Here is a 26,084-nt window from a genome sequence, read left to right as displayed (position 1 = left end):
CATTAGCTGAGGCCCCGTGCAATACAGTGGTATCTCGGGTTAAGAACTTAATTCGTTCTGGAGGTCCATTCTTAACCTGAAACTGTTCTTAACCTCAAGCACCACTTTAGCTAATGGGAAATCCCGCTGCCGCCATGCCGCCACCGAGCGATTTCTATTCTCATCCTGAAGCAAAGCTCTTAACCCGAGGTAGTATTTCTGGGTTAGCAGAGTCTGTAACCTGAAGCGCCTGTAACCCGAGGTACCATTGTACATAACAAAGTATGCTGGACTCTGGAGAGACTGGGATTGTTAGCTATAATCCCCACTCAGTTACAAAGCACACCGGTGGGCCTCTGATTCAGCTGCTCCCTGACAGCCCAGCCTACCTTACGGGATAAATTGGGATGGTTGACTTTCATACTTCATTCAATCGGTTTTGTTCTCCAGTTTTTCTGCACCATTTTTAACGAGGTCATTGTCATTGGGCAGACGTCAGGAAAGGTGAAACAGACACACTTTGAAGGGCTTTATAGGGCCTTCCATTCGCCAGGAGCACAGTGTAGATGCTAGTTGCTTGACCATGTTTCCCACGCCCTATTTCAACCGTCTCACCCCTGGGCACATCCATATTAACTTATGCTTGCAGAATTCCAAACGGGACTTCCAGCACGCAGCTCTGCCCATGCGATCCCGACGCTGTCGTTGGGGGATGCCACAACTCGCAGGCTTCCTTTTCTCGCAACTCTTCAGTTGGCTCTAGTACCTCCCCCACTGCCCTGAATCAACCCTACATCCCCTGAAGATGGGGAACGTCAGCGGAGCGCAGCTCATCACTCACAATGCGGTCGTTGATGACAGCAGTCAGGGCTCCCTGCTCCCCGCGCAAGCAGTAGAGGTTCAGCGCCAGGCACTCGAACAGGCCCTGGTTGCACAGCTCCAGCAGCCGATACCCAAAGGTATTATCTGGAAGGAGAGAGGAGATGGATGCTGGAGGGGGGCGGGGAAGGAGGAGAAGCAGCCCCCTCCGGAAAGCTCCCAGATCTCAGCCCACTGCCTTACCAGTGCAATGGAGGATGTGCATTGCAATGCGGTTGAATTGCTCCTGCAGGAACTCCAGGTTGGTGCGGGTGATGTCAACGCCATCTTGAACTCGGACGGAGGCCTAGGGGGGAAATGGGAGGCATCAGGGACGAGGGGGAAGGGGGAAGTCAGGGTTACCGTATTTTTTGCTCTATAACACGCACCCGACCATAACACGCATGTAGTTTTTAGAGGAGGAAAATCCGTAGGCATGCCACCCGTAGGCATTCCCTCCATAACACGCGCAGACATTTCCCCTTACTTTTTAGGAGGAAAAAAGTGAGTGTTATGGTGCAAAAAATACGGTATATAGCTTTCGGGCAGCAAGAAGCCAGCTCAAAGAGCGTTTTCGCCTGCATCTGTTCTTGTCACAAGTTGGCTGCCAATCATTGTGGAGGCTAGACCAGGGGTCAGCAAACTTTTTCAGCAGGAGGAAGTGGAACTTACAAAACTCTCACGAATGTACTCCTCCAAGCCGTTGATCAAATTGTACGTGGCCATCTGGAAAAGGCGGAAGAGAGAGGGAACTGTTAGCAAGCACCACAGGAATGGACTCAAGGTGGGGAAGGAGGGGAGGTCGCTCCTGGAACTAGGGGCAGGTCCACTCACCCGAACGTTGCGCTCGGTGGGCTCCTGGCCATGCAGGTACTCCTCCCGGAAGAAGCGGCTGAGCTGGGGCTGGATCCGCTGGAGGGGCTGGAACTGCCCGTGCAGCAGCATCACCATGTCGACCATGGAGAAGTTCTGGCAGATGAGGGAGAGCAGATCTCCAAAGAAGCCTAGAAGGGACACAAACCTTGCAAGCTGACCTTCTGCTTAACCCAAATGGGACAGGGCACTTCTGCCCAGCTGGAGGGAAGGGAGCAATGTCAGCTGGGAGAGGAAGTCCCTCTGGCAAAAGACGCCTCTATGGGCTATTGCTGGCAAGGAGCTCAGGCAGGAGAGTGGCCAAGAGGCAGAGCTGCAACCCAGCTTGTCCCGTTTCAGCCAGGAAGTTGTTCTCAGTCAGCCTAAGGCAGGGGTCAGCAAACCTTTTCAGCAGGGGGCTGGCACAGTCCCTCAGACCTTGTGGGGGGCCGGACTATATTTTTTTTTGGGGGGGGGGGGAGAAAGAATTCCTATGCCCCACAAATAACCCAGAGATGCATTTTAAATAAAAGTACACACTCTACTCATGTTAAAACACACTGATTCCCAGACTGTCCGCGGGCCGGACTGAGAAGGCGATTGGGCCAGATCTGGCCCCCGGGCCTTAGTTTGCCCACCCCAAGGCCTAAGGCAAGAAATTATCCCTTTGCCTCAGGATGAAGCAGAGCTGCCATGCAGAGCAACACAGAGAGAGGAAGTGAAGCTGGAAAAGGAATCCGCCCCCCTCCACCTTCTCCTCCTTGGGCAACGGTGGCAGAGCCAGGGCCCAAAAGTATACCTGAAGAAGCGTCTCCATCCCCATTGTTCAGCCCGGGAGGAAGCATTGGTTGTCAAACCATTCAGTAGCTATGTGAGGGTGGAATAGGGGGTACCTAGCAACTCTCAGGACCCTGAAGGAGCATCTCCACCCCCATCGTTCAGCCCAGACACTGAGGTCCAGCTCTGAGGGCCTTCTGGTGGTTCCCTCCCTGCGAGAAGTGAGGTCACAGGGAACCAGGCAGAGGGCCTTCTCAGTGGTGGCGCCCGCCCTGTGGAATGCCCTCCCATCAGATGTCAAAGAAATAAACAACTATCTGACTTTTAGAAGACATCTGAAGGCAGCCCTGTTTCGGGAAGCTTTTAATGTTTGATGTTTTATCGTGTTTTTAATATTCTGTTGGGAGCCACCCAGAGTGTCTGGGGAAACCCAGCCAGATGGGTGGGGTATAAACAATAAATTATTTTTATTTGGTTTTCAACATCATGATATATCACCAGCTAAACACTGAGGTATATATCACAATGTCTGTAATAAGGATGGAGCCATGTAGAGGCTCTGCCTGACTTCATGGTTTTCCCTGCTTCGTGATTTTTGCACATAATATATTGCCAGGTCCAAAATTATGAAGCCAATAGCACAATATGGACTTCAAACCGATTGTTGTTGTTGTTATTATTAACTGGCAGCCCCCCCCCCAGTGCAAGGGGGGCACACCCAAGACCTTCCTTACCCAGGGCCCCTTCTGTGCCTGGCTCAAAGATGTTGCTGGTGCCGCTCAGGCGCTGGATGAAGTCCGCGATGCTCTCGGTGCTGCCCTGCTGGGCGCTGAGCGACCCCATCATGGACGACAGCACCCCTTGCACCACGCTGGTGAAGAATTCGGGCGGCAGGGAGTCTGCCGAGGCGCCGCCACGGACGTTGCTGCTCCCGCCCCCCAAAGGCGGCTCCGTGCCGCTCTGGGGAGCCGAGGGCGGGGGAGGAGGCGGTGGCGGGGAGGCCGCTGGCTGCGGGGGAGGCGGGGCCTGCTCCGGAGGGTGGGGAGGAGCCGCCCCCATCTGTGTCGCCTGCGGAGAGAAGGGGCGGGGGAGAGTGAGGCCGGAAGGGTGCTGGGAAAACACAGGCAAAGGCTTCCAGGCCAGCAGATGCAGGTCAAAGTGAAGGCAGGGCTGGGGCCAAAAGATGGCAGGTCTCTGAGTGACTCGAAGCACATCAAGAAGGGGCTTTGGATAAAAGTGAAGGTAAAGGGACCCCTGACCATTAGGTTCAGTTGTGACCGACTCTGGGGTTGCAGCGCTCATCTCGCTTTATTGGCCATACAGCTTCCGGGTCATGTGGCCAGCATGACTAAGCCGCTTCTGGCGAACCAGAGCAGCGCACGGAAATGCCGTTTACCTTCCCGCCGGAGCAGTACCTATTTATCTACTTGCACTTTGACATGCTTTTGAACTGCTAGGTTGGCAGGAGCAGGGACCGAGCAACGGGAGCTCACCCCGTCGCGGGGATTCGAACCGCCGACCTTCTGATCGGCAAGCCCCAGGCCCTGTGGTTTAACCCACTGTGGTTTAACCCACAGTGCCACCCGCCAGCCTTTAAAGGAGATGCGATAGCCATCTTCAAGTATCTCAAGTATCTCAAGGGCTGTCACATGGAAGAGGGAGCAAGCTTAGTTTTCTCCTGCTCTGGAGGGTGGGACTCGAACCAAGGGCTTCAAGTTACAAGGAAGGAGATTCCGACTAAACATCAGGAGAAAATTTCTGACAGCAAGAGCTGTTTGACACTGGAGCAGTTTCCCTCAGGAGGTTGTGGGCTCTCCTTCCTTGGAGGTTTTCAAGCAGAGGTTGAATGGCCATCTGTCCTGGAAGCTTTAGCTGAGATTCCTGCCCTGCAATGGATTGGACTTGATGAACCTTGGGCTTCCTTCCAATTCTATGACTTTGCTCCCCTAAATTACACAGCTTAAATGGGCGCCGGGGGTAACTTGGAGCAGATTTTTGTGCAGAAGGACCGAGTTTGGCTCCGTTTAAAAATGCCACCACTTTTATTATGGTTGTAAATCGCTTCAAGGCTTTTTCTAGTGGGGAGCAAAATATGGATTCAACAGACAGAACCCAAAACCCAGTACAGTGGTACCTCGGGCTAAGACCTTAATTCGTTCCGGAGGTCCGTTCTTAACCTGAGGCACCACTGTAGCTAATGGGGCCTCCCGCTGCCACAGCACGACTTCTGTTATCACCCTGAGGTAAAGTTCTTAGCCTGAGGTATTATTTCTGGGTTAGCGGAGTCTGTAACCTGAAACGTCTGTAACCCGAGGTACCACTGTATCTCCTGAAAGTATGCTAGCAGACCCTTCCTCCCCAGAGAGGAAGGATGGAAGAGGGGCTGATCTGCTGCTGCCACTGCCCCCCCTCCTGAAACCTCCACTGCGGGGCATGAAGCGAGTCTGGAACCAAGCTTACCTGGAGGAAGTCTGTCATGCCTTGCAGGAAAGCCGGGACACCAGGCATTGCCACGGTGATGGTGGGGGAACCGAGGCCGGCCACACCGGCCATGCTGGAGCCGGCTGCTCCCAGGATGTTCCCCAGCAGCTGAGAGAACTGGAGCTCCGCAGCGGCCGCCGTCGGGGGTTGGCCGGAGGGCATGGGCCCTCCCGGGGCACCGGCCGAGCTGCCCCCTGCAGCGGTGGTGGCAGTGTTGGTGGTGCCGGCGCTGGCCGAGGCTGTGGGAGGGGAGGCAGAATTGCTGGTGCTGAAGGTGGCTTGGGCGCTGACAGAGGAAGAGGTGGAGGAGGAGGAGGAGGAGGACGAAGAAGAAGGTGAAGTCCCGCTGCCCTGAGCTAGGAAGGAAAAACGAAGAGGTCTGCTACGTTAGTGACCAGGAAAGGCATGGGAGCGTTTGAGAAAGAGGAAGACAGATCCATCACAGACTCCCAATTTTAAAGGTTTCCTTCTGGCTAGCTTGTCTGCACCACACACCAACCACAGCTGGAGTTCTCTATCTGTTTTCCAAAAACAGTGGAGGGAAGCCAAACCCATGTGGGTAGGCCTACAGAGACCACACCATCTCACAGCAGAAACACCCAGGATTCACAAGAACCAAGGCTGCTCTTATGCCATAATTCTTCAGGAACAGAGAACAAGTAGGGAATGTCTACTCCTCTGGAGAAAGAATGCAAAGCTATGCTTGGAAGCGCGTAGGAAACCTTGCCTAATCATGGAAACCAGAGGAGCTGAATAGGGCTCTCCCCATCAGATTTTTCTCCTACAGACACTGTTTTTTAATCAGTTTGTAAAAAAACAAGTGAGGCTTTGGAAAAGGCACTTGGGCAGAAACCTGTGGGGAAAACTAAATAGCAAAACACTCATCCTTTCCTTTGAGATACAGTTCTCTTTTTTGCTCTCCTCCCAATTACCAGCAAAAACAGAATTATGGAAGTGTCTGAATTGCAGAATTTATACAGGTTGCAGAATTCAGCTTTTTTTGTTTCGGAATTTAAATTTTCACAGCCTGAAGAACACATGGTCCTTGGCTATCACTCTTGGGTCTGATATTTGCAATTACCAGCACATCTTGAAATCACTGTTCGCATGTATTTTTTAAAATGAATAGATGTATTTATTGTTGCCACCAACAAACAGTCTGAAAGAGTTTGAAATCCTAATATAGGATTGCACAATGAAAATAACAAAAATAGCGCTGTTTGCATGCAAACCTTCATTGGACAAAGTCAGCACCTTGCCCTCTCTCTCATTCTCTCTGTGTCACACACAATCCCCTACGCCATTAACCATTCCAGAAGAAGAGTTATGTACCGATGAGGTCCAACTCCCATTAAGTGAGCACTGCAAGACGACCCACCCACATGTTTCCATTCCAAACACTACAAAATAGTCACCCCTCCTTCCCTCTGCCTCTTGCCACCTACCAACTATCACCGGCTGCATGAGGAGCTGCCCCACCAGCCCGCTGATCATCTGGGCCAAGGAAGCATTCCCCCCGAGGCCAGGGCCCTGCAAGAGAGAGAGAGATTCGGTAGAAGACGGCCGGCGGGGAACAGCAATCCGCTCTCGGAAAAGATGCTCCCTGCGCCCTAGTCCTCACCCCTTGTCCCGGTGCCTGAGGTGACCCAGGGTGTGTGGGCCGCACGGACGGAGCAGAGGGCCTGGCGATCACGACACGCGTCGGAGCCGACTGGAAACTGGGGACCTGCTGGCCTAGGGAAGAGGAAAAGGCAGGTAGAAGTCCGTCCCGTTGAAAATCAGGGCCCTAGAGCTGCTGCCACTCAATAAACACACAAGACGGCTGCACTTTTGAATAAATAAGGTATAATATTCACTGTATCAAATTGTAGAATTCAACGGAAGTCTCATAAGGTTCGACGAAAAAAGCAGAAGACCCGGCGGATCAGTTCATGCATAAGATCCATATATGTGTAAGTATCTATTCCACCTGTCTGTTCATAGAGTCCAACAATCCACACGAAGGGTTGTTACAGTTCCACATAAAGATATTAGCCACACTGGGAGCACGTTTCGAGCCCACAGCTACACCTTGTTTTTGAATGAAGTACTTTGAACCAAACCTAAAGAAATTATTTGATAGAACTAAATCTAGAATCTCCATTAAAAAATGCACTGGTAGTAAAATGAAAATCAGATAGGTGGGACGTGGGGAAGCCCACTTAACAATGTTTAGGAAAATAAGGCTATGACAAGAATTTGTTTGTATTGTTTATTTTCTGTTTGTGTTCTTTATTTGTGTTATAAAATGAATAAAAAATTGGGGGGGGGGATAAAAAAAATGCACTGGTGGAGAAGACTGATTATGATCAACTAGCAATTCTTGGATTAGAGATTTTACTGTGTCCAAAGGTACACTATTGTATAAAGACGACACATCCCATGTAGCAATTACTGGATTTTTTGCTCTATAAGGCTCACTTTTTCCCTCCTAAAAAGCAAGGGAAAGTGTGTATGCGTCTTATGGAGCGAATGCAGGCTGCGCAGCTATCCCAGAAGCCAGAACAGCAAGAGGGATTGCTGCGTTCACCGCGCAGCGATCCCTCTTGCTGTTCTGGCTTCTGAGATTCAGAATATTTTTTTTATTGTTTTCCTCCTCCAAAAACTAGGTGCGTCTTGCGGTCTGGTGCGTCTTATAGAGCGAAAAATACGGTATGCTACGACAGTGGCATGTAAATTTTCGATGAGGGTCAAGTGTAGGCAGCAATGGCTTTGATGGGCCAGCAATCTGGTTCAGCCTATGGCAGCTTCCTGACAACACAGAAGGGGAGGGAAAGAATCAACCGTTCCCACCCCCAAAACAGGATCCTCTGCTGTGTTTCAGCGCCCTCCCGTGCCGTTACCTGTCGCCGCTGATGCGGCCGCTGCCATGGCCTGCTGGGTGATCTGATGGGCGACAGCCTGCATAAACTCTGGCGGGAGGCTGGGGAGCGGCATGTGAGCGGTGCCACCTTGGGGGGGCAGGAGAGAACACAAAAAAAACACAGGGTAGGTTCAACCAACAGCCCACAATCACAATGTGCAATCTCATATGAACCCCTCTCTCTCCCCCCACCCCAGCCACTGTTCTCCCTCCTTACCCATTCCTTGGGGGTGCCCAGGGGGTCCGGCGGGTCCTGTGGGTGGCGCTCCAGCTGAGCCGCTCCCACCCATCGGGGAACCTGAGTCTTGAAGGATGAGAGAGGCAAGCGGGACTTAAAACGGCAACAAGGGTCACAGACTCCCCCGCCTCCTCCCAGAGAAACCGAACGGCGCAGGACCCCACATGCGAACCTATGCTATCTCTCTCTCTCTCTCTGTGTGTGTGTGTGTGTGTGAGAGAGAGAGAGAGAGAGCTTTGTTAGGAGAGATCTGCGGCATCGCTCCCCCTTGAGTCCCCACTTTCTCTCTTCTTCTGCTCCCCCTTTTCTCCTGGGTTCTTTCCCTCCTTGCTACCTACGCAGAACTCAGCCAATCAGAGACCTCTGGGCCTAACCGCCCCCCCCCCCAGCCAGACCACTACGCTGCAAGGCCCTGGGCACCCTTCTACACCTGGGCACCTTTAGGGAAGCTTTTAATGTTTAATAGGTTAGAGTATTTCAATATTCTGTTAGAAGCTGCCCAGAGTGGCTGGGGAAACCCAGCCAGATGGGCGGGGTATAAATAGCAAATTATTATTAATTATTATTATTATTAATTATTATTATTATTATTACAAATGACCTGATAAGCCAATGCCAGAAGGGAGCCAGCATACCCCAGAAAAAGAAAGGCTCTTTGCCCTCCCCCCTTCTCCAGGGCCCCACAATCCGTCTCTCTCTCCCCCGTCGGATCCCCAAGAAGGAACCTGGCCAGCCCTTACCCTGTATGTTCATGTGCATCATGACCACCGGCTCGACCGTCTGGTGAGAGATGCGGATCACGCGGGGGTGGCCTGTCTGGGAGGCCTGAGTCTGAGTCGGGGTGACCACCGGGGAAGACGAAGGGGGCGGCCCTTCGGATGGTTGCCCGGCCTCGACGGGGCTGGAAGTGCGGGGCTGGGCGGCGGGGGCAGCCGGGGAAGCAGCGGAGCCTTCTGAGCCGGCCGGGGCCCCACGAGCGCCGTTGCCTGTCATGGTGACTGTGGTGCCAACGTTGATCTGGAAGAGAGGGTGAGAGAGCTGCTCCTTTCTGCCCTGCCTGACTGAGCTGGCCAGCCTGCAGCCGACGCCTCAACCTGGGAAGGCAAAAGCGCCGCTGCTGCTGCCACCAACCGCCCATCCACAAGCAGGGCACTCACCTGGATGGGAATGGCAGCCTGCTGCAGCACCATGGGGGCCGTGTAGTGGGACATGGGCCGCACCACGTGGAGGTGGCGGGGGGCGCTGCAGGAGAGGTTGCAGCGCAGGTCGGAGAGCGCCACAAAGGTGTTCCCCAGGAGGCGCAGAGACTCCCCCACCAGGTTGATGATGCGCTGGTCCTCTTCGCGGCCCTCCGTCTGCCAAGCGCAAAAGGAAGTAGAAAGACAGTGAGCGGCCACAGGCTTCGGATTCCAGCAGGAGTCTCCGCCAACCCCATCTACACCCACCTCCCAGCTGAAACCTTTCCTGGCTGCTAAGTGCACTACAGAGGGCAGGGCAGGAACGCCTTGTAACATACCGTATTTTTCGCTCTATAAGACGCACTTTTCCCCTCCTAAAAAGTAAGGGGAAATGTTTGTGCGTCTTATGGAGCAAATTCAGGCGGGAGGCTCTGCTCAGCGCTCCCTTTGAAGAGCTGCGTGGAGCGTGTGTGCGGCTCTTCGGGACTTTTCCCCAAGGAGGGAGAAGGACAGCCCTCTTTAAAGGGAGCGCAGCTCTTGGGGGAGCCTGAGCCACGCGCAGCCTCTCCTGGGCAGGGGATGAAGGCTCCCCTTGCCCGGGAGAGGCTACGCGCGGCTCAACAAGAAGCCAGGACAGCGAGCGGGATTGCAGCGATCCCGCTGGCTGTCCTGGCTTCGGGTTTAGTCGCTCGAAGCCTCCGCAGCGCACGGGGAGCCTTCATCTCCGTGCCCTGCGGAGGCTTCGCACGGCTATCCCTGGCTTTTGCGGGAGGTGGGGGAAGGGACAGAGCGCACGGCTCTTGCGGGAGGTGGGGGGAAAGCCAGTAGGCTTGCTTTCGCTGAAGCCAGGAGGGCAAGAGGGATCGGTGCGCACCCATCCCTGCTTGCCCTCCTGGCTTCGTGGATAGCCCCGCAAAGCCTCCTGAGCAAAGATGGAGGAGCGTTCCCTCTTAGCTCAGGATGCTTTGCGTTGCTTTCTTATTTCTTGTTTTCCTCCCCTAAAAACTAGGTGCATCATATGGTCCAGTGCGTCTAATGGAGCAAAAAATACGGTAACAGGCTAGAAGGAAAACTGGAAGTGGGGCAGGTGGAGGCTAACAAGGAACAGAGCTCAGCTCTCGAGAAGGGCACCTTAAAAACGACCAGGACGGTGGCCTGGTGAATGGAGTGCAAGGGCCTAACTCTGCAGCGCTGCTGAAGCAAACCAGGTGCGGAACTGGCTGGTTCTCTAATTAGGAGCCCCCTGGGAGCCCCATGCAAGAATGGTCACCAGTGGGGCTGGGTTGCCCCCTCTTGGAACAGCGGCGGAAAGCCCCAGGCACTCTGATGGAGTGAAGCTGGCTTGCTGTTGTCTTCACTGCCGATAGCCACACAGCAAAGCACAGCGCAGCACGCCAAGCTAGCCGCCTCCCCCGCTACTCGCTCCCCTTCCCAACAAACAAGCCTGTTCCAGAAACATACGAAAGATAATCGTCCATTGTCTCAACCGCGGGGATAGGGGACGAGCGGCCCAACACTCACCAAAATTCATAGAATCATAGAATCATAGAGTTGGAAGAGACCACAAGGGCCATCGAGTCCAATCCCCTGCTATCATATCACCCCTTAACCTCCTCTTCTCCAGGCTAAGCATGCCCAGCTCCCTTAGCTGTTCCTCATAAGGCATCGTTTCCAGGCCTTTGACCATTTTGGTTGCCCTCCTCTGGACACGTTCCAGTTTGTCAGTGTCCTTCTTGAACTGTGGTGCCCAGAACTGGACACAGTACTCCAGGTGAGGTCTGACCAGAGCAGAATACAGTGGCACTATTACTTCCCTTGATCTAGATGCTATACTCCTATTCAGCCCCAGAACTTCCTCCGGGTCCGGCCCAGAAACATACAAAGCGCCCTAACATTTCTCAGCAAGCCTCCACCAGTCAGGATTCGGAAGACAAGCAGCTCCCAAACACACATTTGAGTCCCAGCATTTGTCGCGTGAGTAACACACTGCGTAGAAAAGAAAGCGCTGGGTGTGGGGGACATACCCAACCCCCCACGTGAAAACAGAACAAGCCTCCGATCCCTGCTCCCTGGTCTGGGATGCCGCGACGCAGAGCTCCGAGTTTGCCCTTACGTTATTGTTGTAGTCTGCGTTGCTGGCCGTTCCAAGGATCTCCTCGTATCTCTGGAGGAAGGGCTGGAGCCTGCTCTCCACGCCGCGGAGCTCGCCTAAGACCTCCACGTACTCGCCTGGGGACGGGTGGCTGTGGGCAAGAGAGAAAGGGCGCTCAGATGATGCTAAGGCCTCCTTGATGGTGATCATCTGGCAGAAGCAACAAGGCCTCCCTTCTGTTTTTTTATAAATATTTTATTCAGTTTTACATAAAAGATGAAACGACAAAAAAACAAACAAACAAAGAACAACCACCAAAACAGAAAAAATACATAATTACACAAAACGACAAAAAATATCAAAGAAAAAAAGAGACAAAAATAAAACCAGTTTTATCTTCATATTGTTCCTTGCGTTAACTTATTTCTCCGACTTCCCCAGACCTCCCTTCCCTGTATTCCAAGTCATATATTCAAACAACAAATCCCTTCCCTCTGTCTTGATTAATTTTTATCTTAATTTGAATATCTTAATATAACTTAATCTTCTTGTATCTTAAAATATTAGATCTTTTCATTTTTAAACTTTTTACTAATAGCCTTTTCCATTCAATCTGATGTCATTTTAACATTCATTAATCTTCTAATATTTCTGTAGAGAATCTTTAAACTTCCTCCAATCTTCTTTCACCGTCTCTTCTCCCTGGTCTCTGATTCTGCCAGTCAACAAGGCCTCCCTTCTGAGCTCACCCATCGACTCCACTCCACCCTCCTCCTCAGATGCCCCCCTTTTGTAACCCTTTTGCACCAGCCACCCTCTTGTTCTGGCGACCCCCTCCACCACCACGCAGCAGCTCCCCCTTTGAGTGCCAGGCCACAGAAGCCAGCCGGGACCTCATTTGCCCTCCCTGCCCCGTATGCCAGCTGCTCACTTGGGCGCAGCAGCCTCGGTGGTAGGGGGCGGCTCGGCCCCCGATGGGGGCGTCTCCTCAGCTGGTGTGGGCTCACTGGAAGGCTCAGACTCGGCTCCCTCCATGGGCTCCCGTTCGGTGGGGCTGGCCGATGCCGTCTCCTCGGGTCCCGATGCAACTTGGCCGTTGGTGCGGCCCTAAGAGAAGGAGGAGCGCGTGAGAAAAATGTATTCCTTTACACAACAGCAGCGGCCAGAATATTGATCGCAAAGAATTGGAAGAGGGAGAAAATACCATCATTATTAGAATGGCAAAGCAAGCTCTGTGAGTTTGTGGAAATGGCAACATTGACGGCAGTCGTTAGAGGCCATTCAAATCAGAGAATAATTAAGGAGTGGGATGGAGTGAAGGAATACATGACAAAATATGGTTCCGGAACTGGAATGTTAATCGATAATGTGTAAAACGTGCAGGGGTAAGCAAGGAAATAATTAAAGAATCAATTGAATAATTATTAAACTACAACAACACAACAAGTTAGAAGAAAAGAAAACTGAGATCACACATGGGTGAAGGGGAGTAGGGGGTATTGGGGAATTTATAAACATTTCTAATATTTATAATTACGTTGCATTTCTATATAGCAAAGGGAAGTCTATAGCAATTAGGTATATTTTAATCTAGTCAACTATGTAATAGGCTTATGTCACAAAACGAATATGGATTTTGAATTTGATGTTTGTAATTCTTTTTCGGTTTCGGAATAAAGTTTAAAAAGAAAAGAAAAGGAGGAGCACGTGGCGGCTGAAGCCCAGAAAGAGGTGTCCCTGCCCCACTTCTAAGTTGTTGTCATTATTATTAATAATTCAATTTATATACCGCCCTTTGTCAAAAGATCCCAGGGGAGGTGCACATTAAAAACACATTCCTGAGCACAATAATAAAAACATAACAACAGATAATCTACTTATTTTATTGTTATTATGTTAACAGCTGCCTCTCCCCCAAGCTTTAACAGGCCTTTGGTATACTCCTGTCTGCATATATGCCCTCCCACCCCCAAAAAAGTTTCAAAGGCTGGCTCACCTCTAGTCGGTTCAGAATGCCCTGGACGTCCTGAAGCATGTGCTGAGCCATAACAAGGCGGACTCGAGGCTCGCTCTGCAACGAGAGGAGAGGAGAGGGGACCCCAATCAAACGAAGGGGCTCGCCTGGCCAGAGTCCCTTTCCCCCCACTTCTCTGAATCAGAACCATAATCCAGCCCCCTTACGGAGCTCATGCCATAAAGGAAAATGGGCTCATTTAAGACCAAATGCCATGCCCCTCCTATTCCATCTTCTGCTCAAAGCAAAAAAAAAAAAGGGGGGGGTGAACTCAGAGGGCCAGACCAAAACAGGGTTCAAGAGCCAGAATGTGTGTAGTCCACCACCAGTAGTCAGATTGGATTCATCCAACCTACGCCCTGTTTTCCCCACCCTCCTGACCTCAGAGATCCCCTTCATAGAACAGAGAGAGAGGCGTCTTATGACAGGCCCCAACCAAGCCCAATGTTGCCTAGCCTGCCCAGAGGTAAATCTCCTTGGTGTCACAGCAAGAAGGTCTTGCACATTATCTGCTTCCTGGGCCTTGTAACTCAGGGATGGGGAACTTCTGGCCCTCCAGTGTTACTGGACCACAACTCCTCTCACCCCTGACCATTTGGCAGGCTGGTCGGGGCTAACAGAACTGGGGTTCAACGACACCTGGAAGGCCACCAGCTTCCCAGCTCTGTTCTAACACGTGATGCCATGAAACTGGAAAGTTCTGCGTGCCAAGGAGATGCTCTTGAGGAGATTTCACCCCTCCCATATCCAAGAATCTCCTGAGGAGTCTGCTGATTCTGCAGAGAGGAGGAAGCGTGTTCTGTTCTCTACTTATTCTGCTCCAGCACCATATCAAAGAGTCGGTCAGTGAGTGAGTGAGTCAGTCGGTCAGGGAGAGAGAGACTGAGTGTTAGAGATTGTGTGTTTAGATAAGGTTGCTTCTAAGAGCAGCTGCAGGCACTCAGTGCGGTTCAGCATTCTTTATGCTTAGACCTATTTAGCTCTGTATATAGTTGTATAATAGTTGTAGTTATAGAATAAAGAGAATATTCTACAGAGCTGCTCTCCGAGTTGTTTATATACTCTGCTGTACTCTGCTGTACAATGACTGTCTACTTGTGGAAGTGAATCTGGTGCTCACAACTCTAAGCTGTGAGTCCACAGCACTTTGACCTGTTCCTGTGCTGAAGGTGGTCTCTGGAAGTGCTACCCAGCTCGCCTAGCCCAGTCGGGGCTGAAGTGGATGAGTCCAGTTAGTGGCACTGGCTCAAGGGCGATGCTGACAGCTCTACCCGTCAGCTGCAGCCCATTCCCGTGCCAGCAACTGCCAAGTCTAACTTCAGGGATAGGCAACGCTGCTAGCAATGTCATGGGAAGTGGGAGGGCCAGCGTTGTGATGCTGACCCTTTGAAATCCTTCCCCTAGAGACATCTAACCGGCTCCTCCTTCTGATAAGCCTTTAGGAAGCACATGAATGAGCTTCACCTTCTTTTCTTGCAACAGGCGCCTGAAATGTGATTTCTTCAACACGGAAGCAATTCATGACCGTTCATGCTTTACTTCTTTTTGTTGCAGTTTTAACTTCATGGTCCGAACGACAGCGACAGGCACCCAGTAGTTTCAGTAGCATTATGCAGATTTTAGGCACGGGCTGTTGTTGTTGTTTTGGTAACAGCAATATTTAAAGACTTAGAACGCCCTCGGAAGTTCATTTTGGGATTCTCCTGGGAGTCACCACAAACGGGCTGCCAAGAACACTGAACCCACAGATTTGGGACACATTCCTTTGGATGTGCTGCCAGTGGAAGCGTCTAGCAAAAACAGATGGTGGGAGCCAGGCCGCTGAATGGCCTTCACACAGGAAAATATCCCTGATAGAGGAAGCCCCAGACTGTCTCATGACTAGTGAAGAACCACAGATTTCAAGCATGAATTTAGCAAAAGTCATGCTCACTAGGGAACCAGCTCTGAAGTCCTGCTGGGCTCTTGTGAGGTGACATCCTCTGTTCATAAAAATTCTGGTATCTAAGGATAAGCCCCAGACCATGTCCAGAGTTCCACTGTTTCAATGAGGAAGAAGTCTTCAAAAAAAAAAAAAAGTTTAGAACAAAGTGCCCCCAGCAAAGCCTATCCTTTATTAAGGTAATGCTACATTCCTTGTTCGAAGCTGCTTCCTGGCACCTTTGCCCTCAGCCTAGCCACCTAGGGCAGCAATGTCTGGATCTATAGCTTGCCACTTACACAAGGGCAGTCTTGAAATCATAATATTTGGCTTCGGTGAAATAAGAGGCTGGCTGTCAACTGACCAGGTCACAGCTGCATCACACCAACAGTCAAAGCGTGAACCCAAGCAATAATTTAGGACTCCCCCAAATTTTGGGAAGGCACCCAAATTAGTTATAAAAATGGACAAATCAATTTACACCACCAGCAGTTCCCTTCATGGAAAATTAACACACACACCCCCCAAATCAAACACCACCAAGATGCTACTGAAATAAATCATTGTTGTTACGCAAACACACACGTGCACACACACACACCCGACAGCATATGTACAACCTTCAGTCAGTAAGTCCCCATCTTCCCACCCCACTTGTACCTGTATGGGAGCCTGGTCCATATTTATATGAACATCCACAGACGATCCATCGCTCTTTGGGAAGCGGGGTTGGGGGGAGAGAAAAGGAAGAGACAGAGGGGGAGGAAATTAAAGAAACAAACAAAAAATATAGGAGCGGGGGGTGGGGGAGAGGATGGAAGAGAAGAGAGAAATAACAAAATGGAGCAGAAAGAAAGGCAAGGAAATCCAGGAGAAAACAATACCGCAATGAAACCACGGCTTCCACCCCAGCCCTCAGGGTCTCTTCTGACATTACAGAGCACTTGAAAGATACTGCCCCATAGTGCTGGCTGCACCGAGACTGGAGTCTGACTTTTCACGAGACAAACTTGGTCAAGACACACTGCTAAACCATATTCAATCATGACTTCCAAGTCTCCATGTGCTAAAATAAGTGCTCCGCCCCGGCAATCCAGATTCTGCGCCACAGAAGGCCGGCACTGGAAATCGTGACTTTCTTTGCTAAGGCACAGGAACCAGCGCTGAGGTCTGGAGAACACCAACCAAACCCTGCCTGCAAACTGACCATCTGATTCCGCTGCCCCTTGGCTTCTCAGAGTTCACCAGGCGCTTTTTTAAGATTAATTGTCACAGCCCTGAGTGCTAGAAATGTGTGTTTTGTTAAGAAGGAAACTGGGATTCTCAGGGAGCTGAACCTGGGGGCAAAAGCACATGGTCGGCATTCTCTGGGTTCTTGTGAGTTCACAGCTTATGCAAGCTGCAGTGTTATCGCTGCAATCCAGTGCACACTTACCTGGAAGTAAGCCTCAAAAGGGAGTGTTTCTGAAGCTTAGGCCCATGCTGTGAGGCACCGATCCAAGTTATAAATCATTTTGAAAGACCTCATTCGCCAGCCGGCCAGCACACCGCCGTTTGAAGTGCACCAACAAGCACGCGTAATTTCAGAAGTGGCCCTTGCCTTGCTTCCTGGGTGGCCACTATCCTGCCACCGCTGGCCAAAACCACCACCCTCCCTACGTCCCCTGCAAGTCCGGCTAAGGTCATGCATGCTGCCCACAAAAGCCAACAAGTCAGCTGCTGTGGGAATACAATGAAAGGTGCAAAGCCAGATAGGGATTTGCCCCCGATGAGACCCTGTAGAGACATATAGGTAAGGTCGCCGCTTCTCATTCCGAATACCTTAGAGGTCTCTCCCAAGCAGCAGGAGAAAATGTTGCCATGGCTACTCTAAGCGGTTCCCTTGCTGATCCTGTCCCTTGCCCCCTCCCTCATCAGCTGCTTGCAAAAGGGCAAGAGGACCAGGCAGAAGGATGCATTCATCCCCTCCTGCTGCATCACCAGGTGTCTGGGGTCCAGAAAGATGGCTCAGGTACAGCACAGCGCCCTCTGCCACTGACTGCATGCAGGAGCACCCAGCTACTAAGCCCCCACCGCCGTGGTTGCCCCCCCTCTCCACGTAGCGTTAACACCAGCAAATTCCTCCCCTTTTTATTGTGGGGGGGGGTGGAGAGAAGCACTAAAAGCATCGCGGGGAGGCACCACACTCCCCCTTCCCCTGCAGTGCAGCACCCTCTGGCTAAAACTCACTTGCGTGGGTGGCTGCGGGTCCATAATGCTTACTGGTAAGTTGAAGGTTCCCACCATGACGTAGCTGTTGGCATTGCGGTCGTGCACAGTTGGGCCCGTCACCCGGGGGCCTGCTCCGTTGTGAGGGACGGAGGACGAGCCGGCTCCGGAAGGGCCCCCCAAGGAGGGCGACTGGGTCTGAGGAGGCGCACGCTCCACCAGGTGGATGACTTTGCCCCCGACATCTGGCAGGGAAGAGGGGACAAGCGTGAAGGTTTCGTCAAAAGGGCAACTGCCTTTTATCCTCCCGGCAACCCTCCAAAGTTGAGGAGTCAAAGAGCGGCTCTTGGGTTTCAAAAAGGGTATCAGCATGGGCCTTCGACTGGCCTACTCGCGCTCTTTGAGAAGCAAAGGGGTAAAGATGCACATAGCGGGGAAATGTACATAGGAAAAGCTCAGAAAGTTCCCTTTTTTAAATGAAAAGGACTTTTGCTGGGTGTATTTTAAGCAGAGAAGTGGCAGAGAGGGTGCCAACCCTCTCTTCCGCCAGTCATTTTCTGCTTGTCGTTATCTACTCTCAGGCTGTTCTGCCCTCATCCAGGCCCACATTTGAGATGTGTGTTTATGAAGATAAAAACATGCATGGAAACCTGCTAGGCAAAACAACAGCAACAACAAAGCACGGGAGGAGGTATCGAGAGGGAAAACACCTAAGCACCTCCTTCACTGTTTAAAAATTGCAGCCTCCTCAGGCAGTTTTACATGTGTTTCTTTTTAAATTTGGGGGCTCGGTTGCGCAGTGTGATTAACAGTAGCACATATTAGGTCAGCCGGCAATTATGAGAGCCCTCAGAAGTAATTATGAAACAAGGAAATTATACAATGTTCCTATTCAATGCTGAGCTTGCTCAAGGGCCTTTTCTGGGGAGGGACGGCAGGAGCCAGCACTTTTCAGTGCCCCTCACAACTTAGCATTTTATCCATGCCCCCCTCCCCGCCCCAGGCAAGAACTCCTCAGGCCCTCCCCCGTCAACCCCCCACGGGAATTTCCACTCACTGTATTCTTTCAACTTCTTGTCATCCTGAAGGACTCTCCCTTGATAGATGAGGCGCTGCTTTTCCGAGGGGATGCTGACTGAACCTGCAATGTGCTCCTTAAACTCCTTCACTGTGATCTACAAAGCAGAAACAACTGCACTGAGAAGACGTAGCAGGGCAACCCTCTGCCCCTGCTGCTCATCAGTCCTAGGCCTCTGCTCCATGTCAGTATTAGTCAAGTAAATAACAAACCCTCCAGAGAGTATACAACTTCTGTACAGCACTAGCACACCGTTGCTACATGAGTGGCAAAAAAAAACCCTATTCAATTACCCTAAATGATCCAACTCCATACCAGTAGAGTTCCACAGGAGCAACAGGACTTGTGGTTATTCTCCCCTATATGCACACACACCCCAAATCTGCTGCAGAGGATACCCCGGTTCCCCACAGCTGATTATGAAGATGTGCGAGGGGCTGGAGGAGACAGCAGAAGAACTTCTGCTGTGCTCATGGAAACCAGTTGCACCAGCAGCGCTGTGGCATTGGATATGGCCCTGCCGCAGGATAAAAAACTACTGGAACTGAGGGTGATGGACTACATGGAATTGGCAGAAATGACTGGCAGAATCAGAGACCAGGGAGAAGAGACGGTGGAAGAAGATTGGAAGAAATTTAAAGACTATTTACAGAAATATTATAAGATCAATGAATGTTAGAATGACATCGGATGGAGCATAAAAGGTTATTAGTGACAAAGTGGTGAAGGAGTATAGAAAACTCGAAGGTTAAAAGGTGTAAAATCAAAAGGCTTAACATATTAAGATATTAAGAAAAGACCAAGATATAGTAAGATATTAAGATTAAGATAAAGATTAAGTTAAGATAGAGGGAAGGGATTTGCTGACTAAATATATGAACTGGAATACAGTGAGGGGAGGTGTGGGGAAGTCTGGGAAATAAGTAAACGCAAGGAATATTATGAAAATGGAATTGTTTTTATTTGTTTTTTTGTGTTGTTGTTTTTGTCGTTTTGTATTTCTGTATTTTTGTATTTTTCTGTTGTTTCTTCTTTTTATGCAAAAATCTTAATAAAAATATTATTAAAAAAAACAACTACTGGAACTGAGCTTGAGATGGGCATTTTGGAAAGGAAGAATGCAATGTGAAATGGGTCGCTAAAAATTAATCGAAAAGTTTGATGCCATCGCTTGTGGGTTGAACGAGACAGGGTTTTTCACCACACTGCATGTGTGACAACAGCTGGACAATGCCAGACTATCTACACCCCTCTTTTTAATTTCCCAGAGGCCTCCTGGCTAGTGTTTTCCCACCTACCAGCCCCTGCCATCTGGGTCAGCAACTGGGCCTAGGGACCCTTAGTTGTTCCTCCAAGGCATAAGCCCTCCAGACCCCACCACCCAGTAGATACAAATGTGCTGCCACAGGTACACCAGAGCACCTTAATACAGTGGTACCTCAGGTTAAGAACTTAATTCGTTCTGGAGGTCCGTTCTCAACCTGATTCCAATTCTATGACTTTGCTCCCCTAAATGACACAGCTTAAATGGGCGTCGGGGGTGACTTCGAGCAGATTTTCGTGCAGAAGGACAGAGTTTGCCTCTGTTTCAAAATGCCACGCACTTTTATTGTGATTGCGAATCGCTTCAAGGCTTTTTCTAGCGGGGAGCGAGCGATATATGGATTCAACAGACAGAACCCAAAACCTAGTACAGTGGTACCTCGGGTTAAGAACTTAATTCGTTCTGGAGGTCCGTTCTTAACCTGAAACTGTTCTTAACCTGAGGTACCACTTTAGCTAATGGGGCCTCCTGCTGCCACCGCGCGATTTCTGTTCTCATCCTGAAGCAAAGTTCTTAACCCGAGGTACAATTTCTGGGTTAGTGGAGTCTGTAACCTGAAGCGTCTGTAAGAAGAGGTACCACTGTAGTTACCCCTCACTACCCTCCCACCTTCTGGCTGCAACCCCGGCTAAGGCCTTCTCACCTCTTCTTCCACTGTGAAAGTCCTTGTCTGAGAGTCCAAGGTTTTAACCATCACCTCAAGGTTCTCTGGTTCCGCCATGACGCCGCCTCAAATTCTTCCTTAGCTACTCCTGCAAGAAGGGGAAACATAGCAATCTGATTCTTGGCCACTGTAACCAAAGAAGTACAATTGTGAAGGCATCAGAAACAAAATAGACTTAGGAAGGGGTGGCTTTCCCGAATAGATCTTCAGCTGTTGGGTGTTTTTTTAAAAAGGTAATTTACAAAAATATCCACAAAGAACAATGCTGGCTATATAGCATTAAAGAGTACAGCTTTAAGTATGTATAATAGCCAGTTTATATGTAAAAAAAAGGAAGATAAAGTGATTTCACATTGTAAGACAATGTAAATAAAAGAAGCAATAAAAATACGATTAAAAATCTCTCAGCATCTAGCAGTGTGTTAGAACTGCTACAACCATTAAATGGTCCATCAAGACCCTAAGCAATTTTCAAGTGGTCCATGGGGTAGGGAGTTTGAGAACCAAGGGACCAATGTCATTTTGTCACATATACAGTGGCACCTCTGGTTAAGTACTTAATTTGTTTCGGAGGTCCATTCTTAACCTGAAACTGTTCTTAACCTGAAGCACCACTTTAGCTAATGGGGCCTCCTGCTGCCACCGCGCCGCCGGAGCACGATTTCTGTTCTCATCTTGAAGCAAAGTTCTTAACCCGAGGTAATATTTCTGGGTTAGCGGAGTCGGTAACCTGAAGCATATGTAACCCAAGGTACCACTGTATAGCATACCCTTAACTGGCAGACAGCAAGAAGTAGAGCCTCTAGCATTTCTAAGCAAAGCTCTGCTTGCTCTACTTTGTGCTACATTCGAACTTTGCACACACCTACAAAATGTCAGACCAAATACTTTTGGCTGTACTCCCACGTATGCATATCTCCCTTTTCAAGGATAACCCTTCATGGCTCTGATTAGCTGGGCTCTATCCGCGAATGTTTATATCACAAGGAATCTGTATGTTCTGTTGCCTTTCCGCTTCCTTTTGTGACACCGCTCACCCCTACTGGCTTACTTATTACTGATACGTATGTCTTGACTGGCTTAACAAAAGGTACGTGCACTCTGCGTTCTAAGTCAGACTCTGCTCTGGTCAGACCTCACCTGGAGTACTGTGTCCAGTTCTGGGCACCGCAGTTCAAGGAGGACACTGACAAACTGGAACGTGTCCAGAGGAGGGCAACCAAAATGGTCAAAGGCCTGGAAACGATGCCTTATGAGGAACGGCTAAGGGAGCTGGGCATGTTTCGCCTGGAGAAGAGGAGGTTAAGGGGTGATATGATAGCCATGTTCAAATATATAAAAGGATGTCACATAGAGGAGGGAGAAAGGTTGTTTTCTGCTGCTCCAGAGAAGCGGACACGGAGCAATGGATCCAAACTACAAGAAAGAAGATTCCACCTAAACATTAGGAAGAACTTCCTGACAGTAAGAGCTGTTCGACAGTGGAATTTGCTGCCAAGGAGTGTGGTGGAGTCTCCTTCTTTGGAGGTCTTTAAGCAGAGGCTTAACAACCATATGTCAGGAGTGCTCTGATGGTGTTTCCTGCTTGGCAGGGGGTTGGACTCGATGGCCCTTGTGGTCTCTTCCAACTCTATGATTCTATGATTCTATTCTAAGTATTTTGTTTCCATGTCTACCAAAACATTATCATCACTTGCATTCTCTGCAACAATAGCACGTGGAACGACATACAAAGTATAAAGTGCAAAATTCCAAGCTGGACAAGCATTAACCACTCTCAGGTTTTATTGCAGGCTTCCCCAACCTCGGCCCTCCAGATGTTTTTTGGCCTACAACTCTCATGATCCCTAGCTAGCAGGACCAGTGGTCAGGGATGATGAGAACTGTAGTCTCAAAACAGCGCAGGAGGGCCGAGGTTGAAGAAGCCTGTTTTATTGCATGCCTTGGGACTGAAAAGGAAGAAACGTCCCTCAAAAGCTGCAGTGTGTTTCTAACCCTCCTGCGCTAGGTTCCACTGTGTTAGCATGTACAAGACTGTGCTGAAAGTACAACTCTCTTCTTCAGGAGGCAGGAGGTACAACTAACACCTGTACAAGCTTTACAGGAGTCCACAATGCTACCAACCCACCAGTCTACATATGAGTATGTTAGACATTTGTGACCTAAAAGAAAGAACACATCAATTTGGTTCCTTGTTCCAATATGCAGTGACGGCTGCAAGGGTTTTGCTGGCTCAGAAATGGAAACAACAGGAAATACCGACAATAGAAGATTGGAGATTGAAGTTGTTAGACTATGCAGAATTGGATAAGATGACTGGGAAGATTAGATATTTAAGAGACCAAAAGTTTACAGAAGACTGGGGAAAATTTGTTGAATATCTGGAGAGTATAAGTGAGGGCCAAATAACGCTAGGTTTTAAAAGAGCACTGTGAAAACGTGAGAGGTATTGTTAAAAGCGAATAGAGGAAAAAGTTTTAAATAATGATAATATAAACAAAGGAAATGCGTAAATTAATAATGACTACGAAAGATTTACGGAAAAGCTGAAGGAAGTTCAAAAAAGAAAGATTTGGAAAATTTGAATGTGAAAACAATGTATGTTTTCTTTTGTTTTTGTTGTAAATTAATAAAAAATTATTTTTTAAAAAAAAATGGTTCCTTGTCTGGAAGAAATTCTAACTTTTTACGTGTATATAAAATTTCTATACCGTCCTTCATCCAAAGAAACAAGAAATGTTATGAATTCCTATGTGGAAGCGTAAGAAACCCATTGACCACAATATAAAAAAAAAACAGCAAATGCAGACTGCAACTAAAGACATTCGTTTGGAAGTACATTGACACCAATGGCCTTACTGCTGTATAAACAAGGATTGGGGGTGTTCAACCTTGGTTCTGCCTAACTTTGGGTTTCCAAAGACTGATAATGTGTCCCACTCAGGCTCCTTTAGCCTTTCGCTTTCCTTTCTGTACCATTTACAAAGCAACTCACCTGCAACAATCCCTCTTCCAGGAAGGATTAGGTTCAAATCCCTGCTCAGCCATGAAGATCATTGCACAGTATTATGTGCATAGCCTTATGTGCACCTAAGATAAATATTTTAGGACCAACCCTATTCTCATGATTGTAATCTGTATTAACTGTTTTCATGTATTTTTAAATTGGGACCTCATGGTAAAGGGCAGGTCATAAATCAAATAATAATAATAGTGCACGTCACAGTCTCTTAACTTATCCTGAGATCCTGGAAAAAGAGCTATGACCTTTCCTCACTTCATCTCTACCTCCCTGAGCTGTTTTATTTATCAGACTTATGCATATTCTATCATGTGGACTCAGAGCATGTTACAGCAAGCTTTCTAAGAGAGATGTTTTTGTTGTCAACAGTCTCACAATCTAAGTAATTAGGGTTAAAGATAAGTAACATGCATTAAAGAAGATTCCACCTAAACATTAGGAAGAACTTCCTGACAGTAAGAGCTGTTTGACAGTGGAATTTGCTGCCAAGGAGTGTGGTGGAGTCTCCTTCTTTGGAGGTCTTTAAGCAGAGGCTTGACAACCATATGTCAGGTGTGCTCTGATGGTGTTTCCTGCTTGGCAGGGGGTTGGACTCGATGGCCCTTGTGGTCTCTTCCAACTCTATGATTCTATGAAAAACAGCACTTTATAAACAAGTAGAAGTTCAATTTAAGAACTTAATTTTATCCAACGCCCCAAACCAAAGATGGATAACAAAACTGCTAGCTGTCCTCCAGGGTACAAAACAGAAATTGGCAAGTCTCTCCTACAACTTGAACACGGCTAGCCGCTATTTTATTTATTTAAGCATTTTCATCCATCTCCCAAAGAAGTTTACAAAGCACTGGCTACTTGCTCACCCCTATATGCCTACCTTCAACTTTTATTTGCTTTCAGGCTCATGAAACCTGGCAGTCTTTGCTCCTAAAAGTTACAGAGTTCTTGTAACTACTACCTTGGGAGCCAAACCCAAACTAGTCACCTTCTTTCAAAAGGTGCTGGGCTGTGGCACGTACAAGGCAATTTACAAAGGGAACCGGGAACGCCACCAGCTGATACCACAGTTAGCAAAGGAAAGCAAGAGCAGAGCATGTGATCCAGCCACTTAGAGGGAAAGCCTCACAGCAGCAGAACCCCTCCCCGCCGTCCCTTGGTCACATACACCAGCACAATAAGCTGAAAGAGATGTCAGATCTCAGGGCTTGACCTGAAGTTTCTTGGCCGCCTTTCTCAGAGGACTGTGTGACGTCGCAAGGAAAGGAACCTGGTTCAAGAAACCAGGCTAATTTCTACCTGGCTTGAGTGCCTTTTCTCCATTAGCTTGCGATGGAACCTACATCAACGGAGTCTATCCTCCCAAAACTATCCCTTGCTTCATCTCACAGCCCAAAGGATCCACACACATGCAGGTCGCAGGATCTGGTCCTCAAGAGACCTGGCAACTATGTATCCTCGTGCCACCACCCAGAGCTTGCCAGCCATAGGAAGCAGAAACATCCTCCCTTCTTTTTCTTTTTCTTTTTCTTTTTCCTCCTCCTCCTCCTCCTCTTCGCCCCCCTATTATATATACACGCGCTGAATCACAGATTTATTTTTCAAACCTGCCCTCCGTCCTTTCCGCTTCACGTCCGAGAGGGAGCCAAATCCAGCACAAAAATCCTACTTCCGCTCAAATGCAAGGACACTTCCGGTCAAACAAACGACCGTCCAGAAGTCGAGCCACTGACGCACCATAGAGATAGTAATGGAGGGGAAATGAAGAAGAGTCCCGTCCCCCGCCACGATCCTCTCTAAATTAATGAGCGGGCTTTTCACTCTTAACGTCCAACGCAAATAATAATAATGACACAGGCGCCGTCAGAACAGAGATGCCGAGTGGCCAAGCAACGCCATTACGCGAAAGCTTGGTGCCGCAGCTTCTATATAGTTCTAACCTTTTCTAGCTCTACGCAACTCACTTGCCTCTCTCCCAAGATGGCGGCACTTCCGCTTCCCTCGGCGACCAGAGGGAAAGGAGGAGGGCGGTCTACGGGATTACCGGAATCTTCCCGCTTCTTGTCCCTTCTCACGAAATTCCTTTCTGCCTCCCCCGCACCCCTCCGGGTCTACAAAGCTCTGGAGCGGCCGTTGGTGATGAAACCGCCGCCGGCCTCGCGCCTGGAGCGTCTCCTTCCTCCTGCGCCGTCGCGTTCCCCGGCTACTCGCTACAGCGCATGCGCGAGCGGCCCGACAGGGACTATTTACGTCTCGCTCTTCCGTTCCCGGCGTATAGCTGGCTATCAAGAGTGCCTGCTTCGCTTTACTTGCAAGCGGCCTCCATGACCGCCTTCACGGGTCTGGTTCCCTCATTCCATAATTTGGGCCGGGATGTGCTTTAAAACAATTCCCCGTATCCGAACGGAGGCTTTATTGCTCCCAAATAAATGCTTAAAAGAGCGAAGTGGGAGGAGATTAATAAACTCACGCCTGCGCCCCGCTCTCCTGACGTCATTACGT

The 26,084-nt window shown here is 49.5% G+C and overlaps 1 protein-coding gene across 29 annotated transcripts in view; it reads right to left on the bottom strand.

Annotated features, from left to right (window-relative positions):
• Positions 1 to 26,083, bottom strand: part of BAG6 (BAG cochaperone 6) — a 30,948-nt gene extending 4,865 nt beyond the window's left edge. The window contains exons 1-20 of one of the 29 annotated variants that reach the window (XM_083424713.1): positions 25,547 to 26,083; positions 20,546 to 20,654; positions 18,558 to 18,675; positions 17,522 to 17,745; positions 15,953 to 16,006; positions 13,354 to 13,428; positions 12,289 to 12,464; positions 11,379 to 11,508; positions 9,245 to 9,442; positions 8,828 to 9,104; positions 8,067 to 8,153; positions 7,830 to 7,937; positions 6,569 to 6,681; positions 6,393 to 6,477; positions 4,927 to 5,186; positions 3,201 to 3,534; positions 1,672 to 1,841; positions 1,510 to 1,563; positions 1,042 to 1,144; positions 821 to 945 (exon numbers count right to left, since the gene is read on the bottom strand). In XM_083424713.1, coding sequence (XP_083280839.1) covers positions 821 to 945; positions 1,042 to 1,144; positions 1,510 to 1,563; positions 1,672 to 1,841; positions 3,201 to 3,534; positions 4,927 to 5,186; positions 6,393 to 6,477; positions 6,569 to 6,681; positions 7,830 to 7,937; positions 8,067 to 8,153; positions 8,828 to 9,104; positions 9,245 to 9,442; positions 11,379 to 11,508; positions 12,289 to 12,464; positions 13,354 to 13,428; positions 15,953 to 16,006; positions 17,522 to 17,745; positions 18,558 to 18,675; positions 20,546 to 20,623 — 2,769 coding nt within the window. In that variant the 5' untranslated portion in view covers positions 20,624 to 20,654; positions 25,547 to 26,083. Of the gene's footprint in view, positions 1 to 820; positions 946 to 1,041; positions 1,145 to 1,509; positions 1,564 to 1,671; positions 1,842 to 3,200; positions 3,535 to 4,926; positions 5,304 to 6,392; positions 6,478 to 6,568; positions 6,682 to 7,829; positions 7,938 to 8,066; positions 8,154 to 8,827; positions 9,105 to 9,244; positions 9,443 to 11,378; positions 11,509 to 12,288; positions 12,465 to 13,353; positions 13,429 to 15,952; positions 16,007 to 17,521; positions 17,746 to 18,557; positions 18,676 to 20,545; positions 20,655 to 25,189; positions 25,344 to 25,542 lie in introns of those variants that run through there. The other 28 variants (XM_083424717.1, XM_083424712.1, XM_083424716.1 and 25 more) reach the window with 28 other exon arrangements.
• Position 26,084: the final 1 nt, after the last annotated feature.

This window comes from Podarcis tiliguerta (genome assembly GCF_965153285.1).
Source record: "Podarcis tiliguerta genome assembly, chromosome: 2".
NCBI lineage: Eukaryota > Metazoa > Chordata > Lepidosauria > Squamata > Lacertidae > Podarcis > Podarcis tiliguerta.
Note: the sequence above shows the minus strand (reverse complement) of the source record. Positions and strands in the feature narration are given on the sequence as shown.